This window comes from Dreissena polymorpha, chromosome 6, assembly GCF_020536995.1.
Source record: "Dreissena polymorpha isolate Duluth1 chromosome 6, UMN_Dpol_1.0, whole genome shotgun sequence".
Classification (NCBI taxonomy): Eukaryota; Metazoa; Mollusca; class Bivalvia; order Myida; family Dreissenidae; genus Dreissena; species Dreissena polymorpha.
The window spans coordinates 95158592-95184254 of NC_068360.1; the positions used below are offsets into that span (position 1 = coordinate 95158592).

The 25663-nt window shown below is 33.4% G+C and overlaps 1 protein-coding gene across 1 annotated transcript in view; it reads left to right on the forward strand.

Moving 5' to 3' along the window:
- The first annotated feature begins 892 nt into the window (after positions 1-892).
- The window catches only part of LOC127835910 (hemicentin-1-like), a 225199-nt gene continuing 200428 nt past the window's right edge, over positions 893-25663 (forward strand). The window contains exons 1-2 of the mRNA XM_052362330.1: positions 893-1017; positions 1183-1530. Coding sequence (XP_052218290.1) covers positions 960-1017; positions 1183-1530 — 406 coding nt within the window. The 5' untranslated portion in view covers positions 893-959. The remainder of the gene's footprint in view (positions 1018-1182; positions 1531-25663) is intronic.

Here is a 25663-nt window from a genome sequence, read left to right on the forward strand (position 1 = left end):
TAAGCAGATTTATCAATACAATCTGCAAACCCTATAACAAAACGCCTTTACGGTTTGCTTCACTAAACAATCCTGACAACTATATGCATTTTATTGAAGAAAGTAATGTCTATGTGATGAGAGGTCATTTCAGCCAATAGTTAAATAAGAAAATAGACACATTTTTATTTTGTGAGACTGTTTTCGACTACACATGTACATAAATAATTGCAACGTCGTCTACGTCCATATTGGTAACCACGCAGTAGGGCGATCATGGTTCAGTGCTCATTTTGTAAACATTGTTGTTTAGTTTAGATGGCATGTCTTATTTGTATCCTTCTTTGTTTATTTGCAAGAATGAGTCCTTATGTATTTAATATTTAAAAGCCAGCATATACATTTATTGACCAACCATCGTATTTTTTTTCCGCCCGTGCGTCTCTCAGTTATTCCGTCCGAATATGGTAGTGTTTAATGGAGAACGTAATATACTTGAGTAAAACCGGATATAAATGATAGCATGACAAACAAAGTCATAACTCAGGTGCAATAAGGCGTCAAATGCAAAGCATTATTTTTGCAGCTATCATATGTTAGCCAAAAGGTTTATATCTATGTTTTTTGCTTTGATAAATGTACACTAAATTTTACACGCTGTGTCTGTATTATTGGCATACTAACGTATACATATCTATAATTAACTATAGCAAGATAATCAACGGATATTGAAACAACGATACATTAACTCGTACATTTACACCCATATTCAAATTTTGCAAAGCATAATACAGTTGGTTTTTAATCAAAATTATTTTATGGCACATGTCTAATTATGCTGCTCATTTATTTTCCGGGATAGGAACGATAACATTATTGTAAATACAAGTCCGATACTTAAATTTCCTCGTATGACCGACTAACATTTCACGTAGATTGTTTTGCATGAAGGATTATTTTATCACCTTAAATGATGAGCTATGGGTTTCTCCGTAGTTAATTGTATTTGTTTTATAATTGAGCTGTTCTTATTGAAAGGTAAATTTTAATATGCTCGCTTCGTTAAGTAATGAGTAAGTAAATCTACTCTATATTGTATAGGAAATTTGAAACTATATTTGAAATGCGTACGATATAAGCATTTTGATAACACATGTGTGTACTTATTGTTTACCAGATATAGAAATTATTTTTTTAATAAAGGGTACAAAGCATCGCCGACATTGACTGTGGATGTAAATGATGTCTTCGTCAACAGTAGCATAACGTTAACATGTTCCACGTCATCCCCGCCGAATAGGATTGATTGGTTCATGAGAGACGAAGGATCAGAAGAAGAGAAAATGGTCATTGCTCAACAATGGCTAGATGCTGATCAACGGTGTCTTACTGACAACAATGCTATGGATTGTTCCTGTTTATCGGCACAGGTCTACTCGTGTTCTATAAAGTCGGTGAATTCAAGAAATGACGGACAAAGCTGGCGCTGCAAAGCTGTTGTAAATGGAAATGTGTATAGTGAAAGCAAAAGCTACACAATCAGATTAATATGTAAGTTATCAATATGTCAATTCTCTTATTATCAATCACTCTGGTACTCATTTGTGTGTTTTTTCTATAATAGTGTTAATAACAAGTTCTAACGTCTGCTACAAATGACGGCTTCATTGGTTATTACTTGTATAAGCTTTGGAGTTAATTATTAAGCTTAATTTGTAAACATGCAAAATTAGGAAAGTAACAACAGTTTATATAATATTTTGCTCTCAATTGTACATATGTACACAATATTGATTTCGGTTAAAACTGCGATTATTTTTTTTTATAGTTATCAATTGCGATTATATTTGCGTACTTGGATCACCAATAGCTTGCAATACGCTTGTGTGTTACGAGTTTCATCATACATATCTTAGAAAATGTCCACATTTTATAATGTTATCTAAGAAAATGTAAAGACAAACTTACAAAATTATGTGCAAGTTTGTTTTTTTTACTTTTCCTCTGAAAACTGGACTTAGTTCATTCGCGCTCAGTGTCATCAACGCATCAATGGGGAATCTGTACGTACTTAATTAGGACGATATTGTAATGTGGGTGGGGGGGGTAGTCAAATGCAGTTCATCCCTTGATCAACGTATAAACCTTATTGGAATAAAACCCCAAACAGGTTATTAATAAAAACAATGAAAGCCATTCCAACAGTTCTTTACTTTATTAAATAATTTTGTTTGCAATAAAGAACATGTGGTTACAAATTTCTGACAAATACCAATAGATAAAGCGAAATCGATCGTAGTTGTTAATATTTTAAAAATAAAGATGAACGAACCCTTTCTTTTATGAGCTCTTGACTTTGACTGTATATCATGCGTTGTATACATACACGTACCAAACTTTAAAACACGATTTAATTTGAAATATCATAAGAATTATATGTGTCAATATTGGAAGAATCTTAAAAGGTTGGCATAAATATTACACGTCCGCAGTCAAGGTAAAGCATTTTTAAAGAGCAAACTGCATAACACAAATGTTACATCATATTGTTAATAAAGACAACACTGATACCGTCATATTAGTGTTAAAAACTAAACTCTTAGAATTTTTTAGTTGGTACATAAATTGATATTCGTTATTTCGAATTATTTTGTAGCAATTACCGTTCAATACAACATTACATTCTTTATGTACACTATAACATTTCATGAGGGAATATTTGGTTCTTTTAAACCTACACACGAACGTTGCCTAGTTATATTTTTTGTTAAACTATCCAAAAAACAAAATTAAATATGCTTTTGATAGCTGCAACTATTATACTGTATTATACAACTGTGAGTTTTTTCTCAGTAAACCAAATATAATGAACCAAACATTCTACTGACTCTGGTCATGTTGATATACATTAAAGATCGTAGCCAGTTCTTAAACCACGAGTTGACGACGCAGATAAACGCACAAGTATAGCGAAAGCTAGCCTCAAGAGCGCGTTAACTAAGGGATTTAACACGCTTAAAAACGAAACGCTGTCGGTAACGCGGGCCGCCTCAACCATCAGCGGCAATTTATTTATTTTACTTCCGATAGCAGGTTTATGTATATGTCTTCACAAAACTTATCGATTAGAAAAAAATGGCCGCTATGAATACGCACTTTGTAAACATATTTGTATCGTTTCATTACATATCCCAATGATGCAGGTGTTGCGCCGGTTTACTATGTGCATATACAACCGTGTAAAGGTAGCGACTTGTCACCTCTAATAACGGGCGCAAAAAATACTGACGAGCGTCAATACAACTGCTCATATTTCTTACACCTTTATGATGAATAATTAATACCGAGTATGATTACGTGTCTGCTTGCGTACTTTTAGCAAAAAAAAAACATGTGAAGTTTGTTTGAAATATGTAGACATCTAATTTAGTTCATTTGAATACAGTTTCCTTAACGATAAAGAATACAAGCTTAATAATTCTATTATTGAGGATTTCATTATTATAATTTCAGGTAACTTTTATGTTAAAGTAAATATGAAATTTAAAGAAAACCTGTTCAATGGGCATTGTACATATAAATGATTTTTTGTGTGTAGAATTTAACGTTACGTGGCGAATCTGTACTGGTTTGCCGATTCTTTATTTAAATGTTGGAAACTCAATGCACCTAAATTGATACGTTGTTCATGCACACCTATTATTTAATAAACATGGGCATGATAAAGTAAACTGACATTAATGTTTTCATACAAAGTAATCTAGTTAACGTCGCGTTGCTTTGCCGCAACACTCATCAACAATCACCGCAGATAGTGTAACACATCTGGTGTTATTTTCAAAGTATTGCCTGAAACGACGATGGTTTCGCTATGGGGAATTCTATAAGGGTTACGAGATGTATTGTACCGTATATGAATTTCAATTATTAAAATCTTTTAAATAATGTTACACATGTTATCGATTTCATTTTAATAGTGAAACTCTGACCCATATGCGTTCCACAAATCAAATCAAATTGAATCATGTCAAATACATCCGAATATATTGAAACATATAGCTCATTCATTTCATGTAAACTCATAATAATTTGCCCATTTTTATTATTGGGTATTCAAAAAAGCGCATTGTTATATTTCCAGTTCCACTTACTTCCTTAACCATTCTACCAGAAACGTCAGTTGCTTACCCAGTTTTCAATGTTGTATCTACCTTTACATGCATCACTTCATTAAGCCGACCTGTGGCTAGTATTCAATGGTTCAACGACAACATAAACATTACACACCTTGCTAATTATTCGCACATTGATGACGTCGCAAGAAGTGATTTACAATTTATACCAAACGCTAACGGGTACATAGGTGGAAATATATCCTGCGTTGCAAGATATGAGTTTAAATCCATTAGTAACGTTCTATCAGCTAACATGAGCATTCGGGTACAGTGTAAGTACTTAACATATTTTTTAAATGTAGTGTGTGGTTCATTTTAAAGGGGCCTTTTCACAGATTTTGGCATTTTTTAACTTATTCATAAAATGCTTTATATCGATAAATGTAAACATTGGATCGTAAAAGCTCCAGTAAAAAATCAAGAATAAAATTTAAAAAAGTAAAAGAACATTGCCCGAACCAGGTTTCGAACCAGTGACCCCTGGAGTCCTGCCAGAGTCCTGAAGTAAAAACGCTTTAGCCTACTGAGCTATTCCGCCGATTACACATACTTGATATATTTTATACCTTATATAAGCAATCTTCGTAGTTTCACAAAATTTAACGACAAAAACAGAACTCTCCAAATTATTCAATCGTTTCGCGTTGCAACGCTTTATAATTTTTAGGTTTTAAAATCGTCAAAAGATGCATATAATGGCTATATTAGACCATGGTAAATGTTCAGTATTACTGTTTCCTCACAAATATCATTACTAAAACGAAAATTTGCGAATCTGAAACAACTTTTTTCAATTTTGTCAATTTACCAAAGCGTGAAAAGATCCCTTTAAATATTTAATGTTTTTTTGTTACTGTTGGTACGCTATGTCTATTGCAGATTGTTTGAACATGTCTTTCCGACATTCAGAAAACGATAGTTGAATGAGTTTTCATTAGACGTATTTAAAACTAACTCGTTTGATATTTCGTTTGCAGACCCCGTTTCTAACCCAATAGTGACTATCAACAATCTAAGTATATCAACTGATTTTGCAATACGAGAGGATAGACTCGTTCATTTGAATTGTTTCTCCAGCGGATATCCACAACCTTCGTATAATTGGACTTACTCGGGCGGACGATCGACCGGTGCTTTTTTGAATTGTACATTCACTCGCAATAACGGTAGCGTGTCATGTAAGGCGTATAATGTTATGCGCACATTTAACGGTATAAATAGTGCAGAGGCTACAGAGAAGACTATCGCATTACAAATAAACGTATTGTGTAAGTTGGATTAAAATCATTTTGATAATTAAAATTCTTGGTACAACAGGTGGCAAATCTTTAATTAGATAATCGCTTCTAAATGGTAAATAGAATATCAGAATGGGAATAAAGCTTTAAAGATACTCACTTTAGAAGTTGACAATGCACTTAAATGTTAACGCAGTAATAACATTAAAAATAGTGAAATCTGCAATTACAGATCCACCAGTCATTACAAAGATATCGAGCAATGATAAGAGCATAGAAATCATTAATAGTACAATAAGAGTACAGAGAGGTGACAACATCAACATAGCCTGTATTAGTGACGCCAATCCCCCGGCTACGGTATTCTGGAATGGACAACTGATTGATTCACCTACATTGAACGTCACAAGTGTACAGCATGACGCTGTATGGACTTGCCAAGCTACAAACACTATGACTGAATTTGATGGAGTAATATCAACGTCTAATGTAACAAGAAACGTATCCGCGAGAGTATTATGTAAGAACCGGTGCACATATTGAGAGTTCATTGCAAAAGTTATCTAAATGTCTGTATATGCTGAATCATTATTGCATAATTGTCTGTCTGTAGATGGCCCTAGTGTTCCTACAATCACGTACACAATTCCTACAAACTCAGATGCACTTTGGAATGCGTTACATGATCCAATTAAAGTCATAGTTGGAAGTACCATTATCTTGATGTGCTCCGTTGACAGTGTTCCGAACTCGACATACACCTGGGATACCGGACACAAAGGGAGAATTTTAACGATAGTGAATGTAACGCGAACAACGAACACAAGACACAATTGCATGGCAAAAAATGTTATGGATACATCATTTAAAGGAAATGTTATTGGCAGTAACAATTCCTTCGCAAATCTTGATATACTCTGTAAGTATAAGTTTGCATGTGAGTTTTGACAAGGTATCGTATAATTTTGTTTATAAAACCATCATGAATCAATTGCATATGTGTTATACTTTTAAGATGGCCCTTCGACCATAGCATTGATGTACAATAACGTCACTCCAATAGAGAATGAATTTAAAGTTATTGAAGGATGGTCGTTCAAAATATTATGTTCGGCCAGCAGTAACCCAGCTCCTCGATATACTTGGTCTGGTCATGTAGCACAACAAGGTGTTGCTCTGATAATAAGAAATGTGAGAATTGACATGGAGAGAAATGTAACATGTAAAGCAGAAAACACCATGACAGATAGTGTGGGAAAGAGTGTTGTCGGGACTAAACTTGTAACTGTTTCAATGGAAGTGTTATGTGAGTACAAATGTTCATTAATATTGAACATGTCTGCTTATAGATTGAGCATCAAATGTTATTCTATGTATCTAACCGTTATTTAAACATTATTACTTTTTGTTTAGCCATTTAACTTTATAATATGAATAATCTAATAACGGTCATCAGCATATTTTTTTTTTAAATAATATCGCGTTCTTTAAGTAAGTGCATATACATATGCCAATTTGATTTCACAGACCCGCCTGATGTTCAACGTCTCCAGAACCAAACCGTGCTACTGAACAATTCTCTCACAGTTGTGTGCAATTTGACTCGTGTTGGTAATCCACCAGCCTCAAACTATTCATGGATAAGGAAGGACATTGGCAGAGTGATGGGTACTGGAAAAACACTTATAATAAACAACATTAGATTGACAGATGAAGGGGAATACCAGTGCAATGCTTCGAACAGAATGCAGCCAATAACTAATGAAGTTCTATACGGATTAAGTCAGTCGACAGTCTATATAAATGTTGAATGTAAGATGAAATATTGATTTAGTAAACATTTTAACACAAGGGTTTAAATCATTTAAGAGTAAATATAGCAATATAATTATGCTGACTTTATATACACTATTATGTGTTATCAAATCATGTAAATAAAACATGTTCAGTATATTTGTATAATTATTCCGTAGTTTGTAAATAAACTTGAGAAACATTATGTGTATAATGCATATATTTACAATAGGTAACACGAGGAGATAGGTGGATAAAAATTGTATTTAGCTTGTTTGTAACTCGAAATATTTTGTTTGTCACACATGTTGCTACTTAAAATTAAACACGTAAGCGATATTAATAACTGTGCAAAATACAATTATTGCTGAAATATTTATCTAAATTAATCATACAATGTCCATTTATTTGTGTATCTGCACTTTGTCTATTGGATTATTGGTGTTAAAAGTAAAATCAAAACTCATTTTTTCCAGACGGAGCATATGTACGGGAATTCAAATCAAATCAATCACACAATAGCATCGTTGTTAACCAGGGTGAGACGGTAGATCTGATGTGTGTTGCAGATGGTGACCCCGAGCCTATGCTTCGTGTAATGAATACTACCCGTGGAAATGAAAGCATCTTGGTTGTAACAAAAGGACGTGAAGCTAAATATCGCATTCAACAAGCACAATGCGAATATGATACTGGAAACTACACATGCTTGGCTGACAATCGTTATAACGAAGGGAGACAGTTATTTGCTCTTTTAGTTTACTGTAAGTGTATCTTATTAAACTAAATAGTAGTGTATTAACTTGAAATAAATATACATTACCATATACTCGTTTTTTTACAGGTGTACCGAGAGCATCGCCATTTTCTCTTCCAACTACAACATTGTCCAGCGCACCGAACGACTCTGTGTTGTTCACATTCAAAATAATTGCATATCCTAAACCGACTTCACAAGATGTAATTTGGTACAAGCGAGAGAATGATAGTTGGAGGGTTTTATCAGATGACAACAACTTCCTGATCACACTCTCTGATGATAGCATGCAGACACAGCTAAATATATTCCATGTGCAACTTGAAGATTATAGCGACTACATGGTGAACGTTTCTAACAAACTGGGTTCAACGATGGAAGTGTTCACTTTAAAAGCGCAGTGTATGTGCATCAGTCATTGAACTACCCTATAATTTATTTGCCATCTAAGTTCCAAATCGTTTCGTTCAACATATGTTTAACAATCGAATGATATAATGCATATAATTGAATTGTCATATTCATTTATCAAACTGATTGTATATCATAGCTAAACCGGAAATTCCGAAAGAATCGCAAATAAGCAGAATAGGGAACACGGAACTGATCGTCGAATGGATTCCAGGTTTCAATGGCGGGGAAAATCAAACATTTACTATAAGGTACAAAGTATTAGGCGATGGCAGCTGGATCATTATTCCCATAAACAGTTCGAAACATATATGGACAATCGATGGGTTAGCGTCTGGGATTACATACCAAATTCAAATACGGGCTCAAAACAAAATTGGAGAGTCGGATTGGACTCAAGCAATACACATAACGACGCTCGTCGATGCAGGTAATAGCTACGTCTTCTCAAATATATATATATACAAAAGTATATGTTAAACGCATAGCTAAATCAGATTTTACTGTTTCATATTTGCTTATGCATATGGTCTCGCCGTTTTTGTCTTGTGATGATTCGATTAGGAAATAACGGCTATGCTGAGTATGACAAAACTCGAGATATTAATAATATGAATTCCCAGAAGTATCAGCGTGTGCTTTTCTTTGGTATTGTGTACAGCTAGTTCATGTTTTCCTAGTTGGTAGTGGCTTGTCAACATCCGCTCTTGGTGGAGCAGTAGGTGGAGTATTTGGAGTAGTTGTCGTTATTGCCGTGTCCGTCCTGATGTGGAGATACAGATCAAAGTGTAATGCTTTACTGCATACTGGTATGCATACTTGTCTCTCAAACAGTTCATTGAACGGCTTTATAATTTATTTCAATCTCACTTCGTATAATGACATATATTCTTGTTTTCGCGTTTACAAATGGACATATAATACAAGGATTATGACATATCCAATACTGTTATAAAGTTACTAAAACGAAACTAGATCTAGTGTTATATTGCTTTTTACGTGTCAGTAATAACAGGGCTAAACGCAACACATCAATGCCTAGTGAATAGGAACTCGGTTGGGCGGTATGAAGATCTGGTCAGAGAACAGTAAGTGAATGTATACTTGCACCTTAATTTGTTAAGTTTGCCTTCGCTTGTGCATATTAAAAATATGCTGTAATAGCGTTAAAACACGTGTTTTGTCCTGATCATTGTGTAAGACATAGGGGGGGGGGGTACCATATCTGGTAGGTGGTAGGTGTTTTGTGAACATTTTATCGTGAAATATGTATTAAGGTGACCCGTTAACTATTGCCTATTCCAAACAATGTTTTCTATTCATTCACTATTCAGTAGTTTCACGCTGTTTGTATTCAGGGGCAACAACGACACCTCTACAACAGATGGAAGTTATGAAACCTGTAAAATCGGCAAGGCTTCACGTTTGCATTACTTAATACGGATATTTACATCGAATGAATTGCGTTGTTTATTGTTGGTTGAAATTTTCAAACCATATTCACCGTGATATCCACTTTAATTATCGTTCGTTGTTCTTCCAGACTCATCCCACGTCCGTCATACCAATCAGTACGAAACACTTGAGGAGCTTGAATGTCACCAATACTTAAGGATTTCAGCCTGTATTTCTCAACAAGTCAATACTTCGTCTACAAAGATATCTGCATCGTGTCAAACTGATGAGTCAGCAAATAATCCGGAATACGAAAATTTACAGTTGTTCACTTAATGACTTTACCGAATGTGTTGCGAAGTAATTGTATATTGATTTAATGCTTTTATAATCGGATTGGATCACTTTTATGTATATCAATTGGAATTTGTTGGTGTAAAATATACCGTACATATTACATAGTGTGTTATATTCAGTTTGTTTAAAGTATTACCCTGCATTATATGAACAAATGGCCTCCGGTGTTGTTGTTTACGTAGAGTTTTTAGAATCTGCTTAATATATATAGTAATATATATCACCAACATTTATTTGTGTACTTTCTATAAGTTTACATTATTAAAAAATTGTATAATGCACATAACAGAAAATCGCTCTCTCATGGACAGTTATGTTAAAGTTTAAATCACTGTTCACCTGATATTTAAATATGTATTTAAAGTGTTCTCGTTGTATCTAAAACTCTGGTATGTATATCGTTCCAAATAGCTGCGAGTTTGCGTTTTATCATTCAACTAGTGATTGTTTTTTATGCTTAACAACGTTTTCTGATACTTTTTTAAAACCAGGGTTGACAAATGAAAAGAAAGTTAAGTGAAATTGATTTATTTAAAACTCATGAGTTTTGAAAGTTTCTGAAAATTATGTACTCGACATTATGGACATGCATTTTAAAAATAAATATTTACAGTCCACATATGTTATTTCTTGCAACATTATTTCTCATCATGTAGAACCGATTTAATACTTGTGTTAACAATAAATGATTCCGTTGGTTTAGGAGCTTATGACTACTTTGTAAATCCTATTTTTATTGTTGACGGTATCATATAAGCATTTGTGTCACTATTAATATAATGCATCAATTCATTCCGCTCATATATCGGCGAAATGAATTCAAGTGCGCGTTTTAAGGATACAAGACGGGACAAATTGACAATATATATATATTATATATATATATATATATATATATATATATATATATATATATATATATATATTTCAGTATCAGCAACCGCCTTATCTAATATATATATATATATATATATATATATATATATATATATATATATATATATATATATATATATATATATATATATATATATATATATATATATATATCAGTATCAGCAACCGCCTTATATAGCATATTTAGGAAGAAACATGTGAAGTGTAATTGTGCTATGCAGTCAAGAAATAGCATTATATAATATAACATAATATAGCAGATGTATTTTAAAGACGATTTTATAAAAAAAGCAGGGATCTTAATTACCGTTCGTATAATGTCTTTCGGGTTGCACTTATTTCTATATCACCAGAATAATGAATGCAAATTCATACTTTCTGCGTTTGGTTTGATTTGTTTACAATAACACACACTTTCTGATTTCTTACTGTTATTAGGATACCACATGTCTTCTTAGAATTGCGTTTTAAAGTTGAACGCGTACTGGCTTTCTTGCGAGTCGTCTGTCTGCCTCCAAAGTTTACATGATGCGTGTTCGCTAAAAAGGTTCAGACTAGTGTACGAACTAAACTTAATAATTAATACAGGAAGGAAAAAATACATACACATTTATGAGGAAGAAACTAACAACGATCCCAAGATCGCTTGATAACTTAATATAAATCGGTTAGGTCTATTTACGTCCTTTAACAGACGTTCACTACATCTCAAAACACGTATATACCGGAAATTAAGTATTGAACAAATTTGTATGCATAGACAGAAACTCTATTTTAGTCGGCTGCACGATTAGTAAAAGTATATAACATGAATTTACATTCAAAACTGCTCACATGCCGTTAGTCCGTTATAGAGAGCATTGTATTTTGGGTAACAACTCTACCATTGAATGTACATTTATTTAAATGAACAAATCTGGAAAGAAATTAGTGAGCTATCAATTGACAGACATGCACGTGACCAACTTCAACCAAGTTTTAGACCTTCTACTTTAACTTACATGAACTCAATACATTAAGCATGTTGTTTAAGTAAAACATCTTCAATAAATACACTGACATATAAAAGGAAAATACCTTATATTCTATAATAATACCGATATGATTGTATTGTAAAAATGTTGTTTTCCAGTTGCTACTTCATATTCACTCAGTTACGACTGATTAGTTATGAAAACAACTGATCTTACGCGGCTGATGTTTATCTATTACAATAGTTATGAAAACAACTGATAGTACGCGGCTGATGTTTATCTATTACAATATAATTGAGTAATGTATACTGCGCTTGAGCATTTCTTTTCTATTCAGTTCTATCCACTCCATAATCAATCGCAAGTGGTTTGCAAACGATTGGAGTAGTGTTTTGCTAAACATATTAACAAAGTTGTTGTAAATGTCAAATTAAAAAAGGAGATATCGACTCATCTGTGTCCAAATAAAATCTAAAATGCAAATACATCGTATTTAAACCTTAATCCATGGCAATTGTTTATAATATCTATTATTAGACCTTCATTTTAATAGAATGCACCATTTCAAAAACGTTAACGTTTTACATTATTTCTTAACGATAGCTAAGACATGTTTAAAAATGTTTGAGTTTAAAAAAAGGTAATGATAACACGGTTATATTAGACAACATTATATATACACACGCGGACGTAAATATGTGTACAATTTGAAGACACGTTCGACCGTTTCGTATTTATTTTGCAAATATATAGAAAAGAAGGAAGTAATAACGACAGTGTAAAGCTTGATCAAAACACTTAAAGTATTTGTTTTGTACTACATGGGTCATCTACAACATAAGAACAGGAATTATGATAAGAAGATACACCATAAAGTTTTTATTAGTGAAGTTCGGATGGTAATTATTATTTGCGACACTTCCTGTTAAGTCTGGCGTTTGTTTAATATATTCATTTGTAATGCAACTTTGACCTTGGCAATGATCTTGTATATATACACATGTATTGCGACATCGCTTTTGGACAATAGGCTTATTTTTACGCTATACTTAACACGTTAATGAAACTCGTACCCGTTATACAGCTCTGATGTGTTTCATTACTTTTTCGCTTTCTATTTTGCAATAGTTTTAGGACGCGAAACATCGGTCCACATTTTGCCGTTTGTTCTTAAAATATATCGGCACCGTTTACACATTAAGGTGAATATGTCATATAGTTATCTAATAGTATTGATAAGATACGTTTTATTTGGTCATATTTACCCTTCAGTGAGATGCTATTGGTCAGCTTTTGTGGTGGTAAGCTGTTTTATGTTCGGCGTTGACCATCGTTTGTCGAGTGTCGTCAACAATATGCTTCAAACAAAAGAGCCTTTTATAGCACTCTTTAAAAACTGTCCGAATCGTTCTTGACCACTGCATATGTTGGTTATTGACATTTGAAATAGGTTGTTAAACTGGACACTTAAAATGTAATATCGACTGAAACCGTAAGTCATTAGTTTAGTATACAATGTGTATCATCGAATAGTTTTTTGTTTCTAGGTATTTCTCTGTATGTTGATATTACTTGCTTTAGTTTTTATCCACGAAACAATTTAGTTCTTTCCGTAAAAAATTGTTTCAAGATCACTAACCATAAGCGTCGTTTTTCCCAAAGTAACAACTCCGTTTTAAATATGATATATTGGAAACTTGACTGAATGAGCTGGTTTTAAAAGCATATTGATTGACAATGTAAGGCAATCTAGGTGTAACGGAAGTGACCAAGATTTACGGAATACGTGTCGTTACTGTAATTTTAAAAGATTGGTTATCAGGTTAATATGAACAGAGACGTTACAAGACATACCAACGCAGTGTTCATTCAAATGGACAGACACATGTTGATTAATTGAATGGTAAGATGTTTTGCGTTTATGTTTTCTAGAATCAGTTACAAGTTATAGACTGCGAGTAAAATTTTTAAACATTCTAAAACGGCATAACTATTTATATTATATTTACACAAGATTATATTTGTATCAATACCAATATAAAGGCAAAACTAAATATAAGATTTCTTTTGAGAGTTAGGTCAGTCATGAACATGTCGAATTGTCGCACGTTTTTACATCACTAACGCCTGTCGACTCTCAATGGTCTCATGTCAAACACTATACAATATTAATTCAAATTATAATACCAAAACCGTTCTCGCTCATTATTATGTATTATAATTAGCTTCACTTCTACTACCACTGCCCTCATGTGTATCCTAATCATTATTAAATCATAACTATCATCACCGCCACCATCACCATTACCATCTTTTGACATCAATGTTTATATAGCGGGGCATTTGCAGATCAATAGCCGGTTTTACTGTTAATAGTCAGTGCAAGGTGGTGTTATTGTTCCACGATCACTTGACGCCCGTGTGCAAAATAAAATACAAAATGTTCAAGAAAAACCAACACACCATAAGCAAACCATTGTTTGTAAGCATTATGTATTGTTTCATAACAGAAAGTGTTAATTATCGTTTACATGGGATATCACGCGTAACTTGTTGTATTGATATATTATATAAGTTAAGTTGCAACTGTAATACTGTTGTTTATATACCAGACTCGCAATTGTAACAGATAAGTAAATGTACAGAGATTGTGATGGGGCTATTAGAAACACTTGCATCAATATTGTAAGATCGATATATGATCGAAAACAACAGTGGGTAAAACACATAACAGCGAATTGTAAGTGCATGAAATGATATAGTGTATGAATAAGGTTGGTCAACATGTTTTATAAATGTTGAATTTAAGTGACATACGCTTGTATTTAAATGAAGTTGTTGTGATTACTAGACAATATAAATAGTATTATACTTGCGTCACGATGCATTTTTATTATTATTAAAATACAAACATGAACCCAGTATATTGGGTGTATGCATAAATTACTCTGAAGCAAAATTTACAAAACATTAGTTGGTATGTGTAAAAACCATATAGTCAACACAGTGCATCATGTATTACAGCGCTACCGTTAGTGGATGTCAGGGCGTAAATAACGCCCACCAACTTCAGTCGTACATCCATTTTACAAAGTGTGGAAGTCCCTAGGACGTCCGATAATCCGCATGAACGCTGTCTCATATCAATGCTGACCTATCCCAACGACTGTAGCGTTGTAGATAAAGCGTACACGACTTGTTTTTAGTAAGTGAACAAGTTTAAACATTACGATTTTTTTTTAAGTATTATATTTGTAATTGTATTCTTACTGCAATCGAAATTCAATGCCGTTTGTGTCCAAACTTTTCAAAGTTTAAACTTTAACATATAATTTTAAATAATTCATTATCAACTAAACTGGTAAAGATGAAAGCGCCTTAGCTAATACAAAATGACGTGACGCTTAATTGGAAATATCATACACAAAGCAAAGTGTGAAAATGATAATGAAATACCTACCAGGCATATAAAAAAGCCTTAGACGCAAAGAAAATAGTTGCAGTTTGTTTTTATTAAATATATTCCAGATGGTAGTTATACGAAACTTAATTGATATAATAATTTTTTGGAATCAACTGTGTTGACATCTTATGATAATTAGTATCAGGTTCGCCAAAAGCGAAGCCATTTTCTCTTCAAGTCACACATTTGTACAGAGCTTTTCGAATAAGATGAATAATTTGTTTGTAAGATATATACAAAATATACTAAAAATGTCAAAAGTAGCATCAGAGCATCCGCGATATAAGAGTTGCAAATAAGCTGCTTTTTACATGTAAACAAAGTCAGCCAAAAACGCTGTCGGGAAATCTCCAAAACGTTCTATATACTCGTTCATACCACACATCGACGCATTTTTTGGTTCTGTTTCAAATATTATAAAACTTGTCTGTATCGAAGTGAACCTGTTTGTTCTGAATTACATTGAACACAATAGTGTATTTTTAACAAACAATTAAACGATATTTACGGTTTTAAATGTAATACATTTCATTCATGTTTATATTTAAGTTAAAGATATCGATAAACAAATGCTGACATTTGTCTAATAGATTTTATATATTTGTATTTATTGATCTTCTTATGTTTGCACTAATAAAACGTTGTGTTGACTAAGTTCTTACGAATTTGATAACATGACTAAACATTAGAGAAGTGATTAAATAGACTACCCGTGAACAATAAACTACCTCAAACAGGAACTTAAATATCAACATAATATTTGCACAGCTTCGCACGCCTTGAAACTGATTAATATTTTTAAACACGTATAAACAGAGGGGAAAATGAGCTGCACCATCTGAAATAATTAATATCAGCTCGAGGTAGTGACCAATTGTCAAACAGTCAAGCACATTACGCAAGCGTTAGACAGAAGGCAAAACATTCTTAAAAAACAGGGACAAGCACCTTGCAGTTGTCAATTGAAATCATAGCATTGTTGGAGGCTAAAGTCGGATTTCAGGGCCTCAAACCGCATACGTAGCCAAGAAGAAACACCTATTTACGAACATGAATGCATAGTACGGACAACATAACAGATACAAATAAAAAAAATTGTAGTAAAACTTTGAAATCTGAAGTACAGACTTATTGTATAAAAAAAACAGGAACCCGTTTCGCATCAAAAGCTTTCGTAAAACTGCGTTCCCTGCAAAATATTAGTCCACATAAAAGTTATGACATTATATTAAATGCCAATAGGGCAATCAATAAATTATACAATAATTGTATGTGTAGCATGAATGCTTTTTTCTTCAGTTGGACAAAAGGGACGTTAATAGAATGTAAACGAACGTCATTTCAACGAGTGATTGACACTTACAAATCTGTGGACTTTTCCGCTCGCGGTGTAAACATTTTTATAACATTTAGTGGTTTTGAAATGAGTCAACGTAAGATTAAAAATCTTCTTAAAATATATAAAATCTCGTTATCATAAAGCTGTGTTATCAGATTTGTAAATGTTTACCAGATTATGGTCATTATACTTAAACCGACTAATAAAAGCCTAATACATTCAAACAGATGATGAACGTTAAGTAATAGAACAATTACGAAGATAATGTTCCCGGAGTCTGATGCTGACATTACTTCACGTTGGCATACCAGCGATTGTAGAGACTTCGTTAGGACAAAAACAATAACGTACACATGTTTGAGACGCCCACGGCCAATGTCAACTCAACATAAGTCGTTGTTGACGCAGACAGCACCATTTCGCAGAGCATCAGGGGGGGGGGGGGGGGGAGAGGGGAAGACCAATTAATTGAAGAACCATTGCCACTCATTCGCAGAAATATAACATTAGGATTCGTCCATCTGAAAATGAACTATCATTCTCACGTTATTGTGCCATACAATGACATGTACCGAAACGCGTTTACTTTTTGTCTACTTGATTCACACATAAATAATCGAGTTTTATCAAGTTAAATGTTTTATAATTCAAATTCGATACAAGGTGATTGTAGGCAGCTTGCCAATAATAATATTTGTATCGATGTAAGCATAAAGAAAACCCTAATTCATGTAACTGTTTTATCGTATATTATGTAAATATTCTCATAGTTCATAATCACAAGTTTGTTTTCTTTTTAAGGTTATTTATGGCGTCAATTATCAGGTTATGTAATTTGAAGTAATTATTAACCCTTTGCATGCTGGGAAATTTGTCGTCTGCTATAATGTCGTCTGCTGAATTTCTAAAATTAGCATTTTCTTCGATTGTTTTCAAAGAATACTATCATAATAGCAAACAGTTTGGATCCGGATGAGACGCCTCGTTCTGTGGCGTCTCATCTGGATCCAAACTGTTTTCAAAGGCCTTCAAAATTCGGTTCCAGCGCTGAAAGGGTTAATACTGTTTGGCAAGCTATGTTGACAGGAAATTAAATCATAGTATGCGCCTTATTTTGTTAATACATGTATATTCCTTCATTAGTTTTATAATGTTATGCGATTTTACAATAAGAATAAATTTACAGTGTATTGATAATAATATGTTTTATACACGTGCATAACATTTCTCAAAATAATAGTGTTATCTCGATACGTTAATATTAAACAAGAGCCTAAGTTCACCCAATCAAGCTTATCAATTAGTTGCTGACCATATTTAGTATCATATTGTTATAAGTGTGTATATGTAATCTATGTAGATATATGCATTATTAATTTAGCATGAAATTATTAATAAGTTATCAAATTATTTTACAAACATATAGTTTTGTTAATTTAAGTTTTCATAATCGTATTTCATGGCAATGTAAAAGGCCTGTATAATTAATCAGTTTTCATAAACAATGCTTATATATTATCAGACTCTCTTTGTGTGTAAAATTGTATTGTTTATAAGTTTAAAAAAAATTGCTACGTTAAGAAGTATTGATATTGTGTTTTTAATCACTAAGTTATTTACTGAATTGTTAACAGGCCGAAGAATGAACAGCAATTCTTAATATAATTATTTATTATAAATAACAATATACATTTTCCATCAATAAAATAAACATAAAGTGTATTGCTACAAGAAGCTATAAATATGTCGGTCCATGGAAATGAAATCTAAAATCTATTTAGATCTATGTATTGTTCCTTAGTTTGGAAATACTGAATTTAGAAGTCATATTTTAACATCAAATGAAGTATTGTTAAATGTGTTAAGTAAAGAAAACTCAATATTTATGTTTAAAAAGAGAACTGTATGCTTTTGAAAATATTGTGTCGATATTTGTACACTTCATGCCTAGCGTCCTGAAAAAAGGACATTGCAAACAGCGTAGACCCAGATGAGACGCCGCATAATGCGGCGTCTCATCTGGGTCTGCGCTGTTTGCTTACATGAATTTCTTTATGGAATATTATTAATATAGAAATAAATATACTTGACACCCCTAATTTTGGAAATAAATTGATCCAATTTAGAAGGGTGGGAGAGTCCACTGGGCATAAAATGGTTAACAATAAAGTATCAACAATACGACCTATTCATCATTTGAACAAACCTATCTGATGACCACTATCTGTTGTCGCATACATACTATCAAAGCAGTGGATTAATACAGTGTGTTGTGCACGTATATATAACAATCCAACACTTGTCCTGGCAAATAATACAACATGATTTGTACTCTAAAAATAGCATGCAAATTTAAAGTAAATCTTGAGAATCCAAGAGCATTTTCATTAACATGTTTGTCAAACATGGTATATGTTGCACAAGAACAACAAACAGTATATCTACTTTTGTAAAAATATATGTGAATTAAATAAACAAAATCAAATTGTTTCGCCTTAAGTGAATGTGGCCGACTGCCCATTTCGATAAACTATATGATGTAATGTATAACATATTGGATTCGACTGATCAAATTGACCAAAACCGCTACCCAAAACAGCTGTATGAACTGCTTAAAAGACAGGAAGATGCCGGAAGATCAAACTGGGCGACACATTTCAAACATAAATTATGCTATATAACTACGGATTTGGCTTTGCATGGCTTGCCAATGGAGTTGGAAATACTAGTGATTTTCTTACACAATTCACGAACAGACTGAAAGACCGTGCTCTGCAGGAACTTCAATCAAGATCAATTATTCACCTAAATCGCTTCTCTATAAGGAATACAAATCCATGCTTAATATATAGAGATACTTATTGCATTATATGTGTTGCTTTATTTCTTAATGTCATTTGAAGTGTCATATGTAAATACACGATGTTTTGTGTATAGTTATAATATCACTGTTTCATACATGTATATGCTGAATCTGTGTATTCTGGTCTTGAGGCCCTAAAATACGAATAAACTATATTGTATTGTATTGTATCTATCAAATCACTTAAATAATATGAAATAAAAGTATTCATCTCAGTCGAACATGGTAGTTTATGTACTAATTTTTTATCCTCTGGGCAATATAAAAGAAAGGTTTACACATGCATGTTTGTTATGTGTGGTCATGAAAAAAATAAAAATATTATATTACTTACTCGGTAAGGAACAAACATCAAATTACTAAACAAAAATTGAGTTCTTTTGAAAAACATAACACGTACTAAGTAGTATTTGTATTGTTTTATGTTGTTTCTATCTGTTTGCTGTTTTTAGCAACATATCACTTGGATTTAATACAAAGACATGTTCTGGAAATAGGGTTGCCCTACTGCTGATGTTTCATTGTATTATTTCATCCATAAGAATTTAACACGAACACCATAAAACAGTGTGTTGTAATTGAAAATGAAGGTGTAACGATAATTTGTGTAAATTATCTTAAGCCAATGAAACGGCAACGTTTGAAAAAACAAAACAAATAATTAGTCAGGTTCATCTTCTTTTAATTATCATTGAATTATCGAGCTGAACAGTCCTTTATAATGTGTTGCATAGCAATGGTTGGTTTAAAGATTTAGCAGTGTAAATGCTTATGCTACTTTTAATAAAGAATTCAACATTACCAAGGATTCTCAAAATTACCAACACGTTTTTTTAATTCCGATAATCACAGACCTACGTTTCATGGTATAATTGCTCGAACACGTTTTACAATTATCGATTACGTATTTGTGCTGGGAGAAACACATAAACCATAAACATCTTCCTCATAACTTACATCATATTAAAGAAGTTTCCAAAGCAAAATGTCTCTGTTTCATTGCATTCGGACAAGCTCAATGATCACTTAATAAGGATGCACATATAAATGTCATGATTAAAGTTACATCTATAAGAACAGTAAATGCGTTTATTCTAACCCTAGCCTACAAATGATAAAAAATGAGCTTTTAATTCATCTTGAAAATATCGCATTTTCAAAGTCATTTCTTTATAATTCGTTGGGACTATTCTATATAATGGCATTTTCATTTACCAAATCATGCTTTATAATTTAAGAAATGCATTATTGATACTTACTATACCTGTGTCATTGTTATGAGTCTATTTGTACTTTGCAAATAATACCGTCAAAATGTCAAGGAACAATTCTTTTGTTTGATAAAACTTTCCGAAAATGTGTGTTATCAACGTAATGCAGTAATCAAATTATCTTTCTAACTTATCAAATTTTGGATTTTTAAGATCCCTTTTATACTCAATTTGAAGTGCAAATACAATTATAAAGAATATATACGTTATTAAGAAAATAAACACGGAAACGAAATATGTTTTGTCTTTACACAGAAGAAAGACGCCCTGTTTTCCTAGAGTGAGTGCTTTAAGCCCTGTATTCCTTGAGTGAGTGCTTAAAGCCCTATTTTCCTACAGTGAGTGCTTAAAGCCCTGTTTTCCTAGAGTGAGTGCTTTAAGCCATATTTTCCTTAAAAGTGCTTTAAGCCCTGTTTTCCTATTAAGTGCTTTAAGCCCTGTTTTCCTAGAAAGTGCTTTAAGCCCTGTTTTCCTATTAAGTGCTTTAAGCCCTGTTTTCCTATAAAGTGTTTTAAGCCCTGTTTTCCTAGAAAGTGCTTTTAGCCCTGTTTTCCTATAAAGTGATTTAAGCCGTGTTTTTCTATAAAGTACTTTAAGCCCTGTTTTCCTAGAAAGTGCTTTAAGCCCTGTTTTCCTAGAAAGTGGTTTAAGCCCTGTTTCCATATAAAGTGTTTTAAGCCCTGTTTTCCTAGAAAGTGCTTTTAGCCCTGTTTTCCTATAAAGTGATTTAAGCCCTGTTTTCCTATAAAGTACTTTAAGCCCTGTTTTCCTAGAAAGTGCTTTTAGCCCTGTTTCCCTAGAAAGTGCTTTAAGCCCTGTTTCCATATAAAGTGCTTTAAGCCCTGTTTTCCTATAAAGTGCTTTAAGCCCTGTTTTCCTAGAAAGTGCTTTAAGCCCCTTTTTTCCTATAAAGTGCTTTACGCCCTTTTTTCCTATAAAGTGCTTTAAGCCCTGTTTTCCTAGAAAGTGCTTTAAGCCCTGTTTTCCTAGAGTGAGTGCTTAAAGCCCTGTTTTCCTAGAAAGTGCTTTAAGCCCTGTTTGCCTAGAGTGAGTGCTTAAAGCCCTGTTTTCCTAGAGTGAGTGCTTTAAGCCCTGTTTTTCTATAAAGTGCTTTAAGCCCTTTTTTCCTATAAAGTGCTTAAAGCCCTGTTTTCCTATAAAGTGCTTAAAGCCCTGTTTTCCTATAAAATGCTTTAAGCCCTGTTTTCCTATAAAATGCTTTAAGCCCTGTTTTCCTATAAAGTGCATTAAGCCCTGTTTTCCAAGAAAGTTCTTTAAGCCCTGTTTTCCTAGAAAGTGCTTTAAGCCCTGTTTTCCTATAAAGTGCTTTAAGCCCTGTTTTCCTATAAAGGCGCGAATTTATCGCAACGGGTGCAACTTGAAAAAGTTCGCTGTCGTAGTTATAAACATATGTTCCTGCGTAGAGTGTATTTACTACAACTTGCATATGTAATTGTCATTAACAATACCTTATTTTATCCCGGTTATTATTACTTATATATAACAGTGAATGTTTGAGTATACATGTATTTAATAGCTTGCGATTCGATTTCAACACTCGTTTAATTGTTAAAACATTATTTGTAAATTTTTAATATATTAAAAATCTGTATTAAATATTTTCCATAATGATGTATACCGGTAGATAATTGTATTCAAATCTTTATTATTACGAATCAACATGAATTGATTTGAAGCTACATATATAATAATTTGTTTTCCTGATACAATACTACCAAGCAGATTCAATGACAACTCAGTTTGTTTTCATGTTTAATTTTGCGTTATGAATGCACTGGCCTTATTGCAGCGGTATTTTATTCTTGTATCACTCTGATTAGCAGATACACAAATGACAAATTACATTGACTTCATTTGTAAGCTGCATTATAAATGTAATTGCGGTGATATTTTATTCTTCATGTTTAAAATGAAAACACTTGGCACTTGATAAAAGAAATTCATGTTCACATCTATAACTGTATAGAGTATTTATGTGAAAGTTAGCAACTGCGTATACTGTTTTGAAATATGAAACTCTATGTTTTATATATGAATGTATTTGCACAATAAATGTATATTGTGTATTTATATTATACACCCGTACAATACAAATACTTGAACTATTCTGCATATAACATGTATACATGAAAAAGTCAATGGTGAGAATACTATGTTGCACAACTCAAAGGGGCCTTTTCAAAAGATTTTGGCATATTTTGAAGTTTGTCATTAAATTCTTTATATTTATAAATGTAAACATTGGATCTTAAAAGCTCCAGTAAAAAATCAAGAATAAAATTTTAAAAAAAGGAAAAAAAAAAGTAGCCGGTCAGTCAACCCATAATATAAACGGCTGACGTTGCAATTTCCAACACATCGTCTATATTAACCACATTACACCAATGCGTCTTCTTGTAAGCAAGTATATCGTAAATCGAAACTCCGATAACTCGATTTCTTTCTCTTTCTTTTCCCCATTCACACTTTTGTCGTGCCGTTTTCCACACTTCCGTTCTTGTCATGTTTCAATACCACTTCGAAGTCCTCAAGGTACAGGGGAGAACCTTTGCACGGGCATCGCACGCTATCGAAGCCGTCGAATGTTGGAAAAATGGGCACGTACTTTCCCCACCGGAAGTTGCGTATAATGTTCATTCCGAACGGCAGATCGTACGTTTTCATGGAGAGGTTCATATTGACCATATTTATATCTTCGCTTTCCTCATCGGTCTCGCTCGGAACTTCTCGCCAAATTACAATGCCTCGTTCGTCGTCAGTGCCTTTTAGTAAAAAACAACCGGTACATGTACAATCTATATGATAATATCGATCGGAGAAAAACAACAATTTAAATATACATGACCATACCACGACATATGTCACCATGTTCATTTGTGTAACAACCCTAAATGCTATTTTGATATTCATTACCAAATAGTGTGCAAAGTAGGCAATAATGCAAATGACTAAAAGCACAACACAGATCGTCGATATTAAACAGCAGAGCAATATTTAAAATGTTGACTACAACACTTGTTAACAAGTTTGAAGGTTTATGATCGTTGACGTTTCCATGGGTGAAATCTTAACTGATTTATTTTCAACTGGTTATATTATGTCAATTACATAGGCGCACACTATATAAGCCACGTGATGGAGAAACAGGTCTTAATGCTCGTGCGTAAGGTGTCGTTCGTTTAGAAGAGACTCCCTTTAAACAGAAAAAATAAAAAAGCGGAAAGTGTCGTCAAATTTGAGCCTATGCGGATTGCACAGGCAAATATATAACGACACTTAACGCACATGTTTTAACTCTTTCAGTGCGGGAACCGAATTTTGAAGGCCTTTGCAAACAGTTTGGATCCAGATGAGACGCCACAGAACGTTAAAAAAAATCGAAGAAAATGCTGATTTTAGAAATTCAGCAGACGACATTTTAGCAGACGACAAATTTCCCAGCATGCAAAGGGTTAAACCTATCTTTATTCCGGAAATAGGCTCAAATGTGTGATGCTTACCGGGTATCACGTTGTCTAGAACAAGCGCTGAAAAGCACCCCATGAACATGTTGTTGGCAAGAAGGGCCTGAAGTACCTGGTCTAGGTCAGTGTTACCTGAAAAATATATGTGCACACTTATTAGAAATTTTGAGTAAAATACTGGTAAAATGGTACTTTCCATATCCGAGTAATCGAGGAAGCATACCTGTGTTTATTTATCAGTACAGTAACGGTTCAATGGTATTTGTTGCATCTTATCATTTTTCTAATGAGGTCTTGTTCTATCAAGATTTTATTGAAGACGCGAACCACGACAAAACCTGTAAAGAGGCTAGAGTTAAATGATCACATTACGGATTAAATTGAATCGTTAAAACTCTATCAAATCTGTATATAGGTTATACAAATTATGAGAATGGTAAACTGCAGAACATATACTTGTTTATGGATATACTTGATACAAACAAGTCTTTATGCTTTGCATAATGCAACAGCCGTTAAAACATTCATGAGTCCCATGACAAATCGAATCTAGTAAAACGTTTTTTTACAAACCGGTTCTAATGAGGGCCTCATTCCTCATGACCCAGTTAGGAAAACTGAGGCCCAGGGAGAGGGAGATGCCGAACACGACGAGGTTCCGAGAGGAGTTTAGATCCACGTTCTGGAGATTGGACGCGCCCATCGCCGTCAGAACACCTGCAAAGACACTTTTTTATATTTGACCCATTTATGCCTAGCGTCTAGAAAAAGGGCATTAGCAAACAGCGTAGACCCAGATGAGACGCCGCATGATGCGGCGTCTCATCATGCGGCGTCTCATCAGGGTCTGCGCTGTTTGCTTAAATGAATTTCTGTAAGAAATATTCTAAATATAGAAATAAATATACTAGACATCCCTAATTTTGGAAATAAAGTGATCCAATTTAGAAGGATGGGAGAGTCCACTAGGCATAAATATGTTAATATAATAACAAAATGAAACATAAGCTGAACCGAGACGAGAATTATCGTATGCTTTATCTATGTGTCTTGTTCTTAGAAAACTGGGCATAACGCATGTGCGTAAAGTGTCGTCCCAGATTAGCCTGTGCAGTCCGCACAGGCTAATCAGGGACGACACTTTCCGCTTTAATGGTATTTTCGTTTAAAGGAAATCCCTTTTTACCGAAAATCTAGTTTAAGCGGAAAGTGCCGTCCCTGATTAGCCTGTGCGGACTGCAAGGACTAATCTGGGACGACACTTT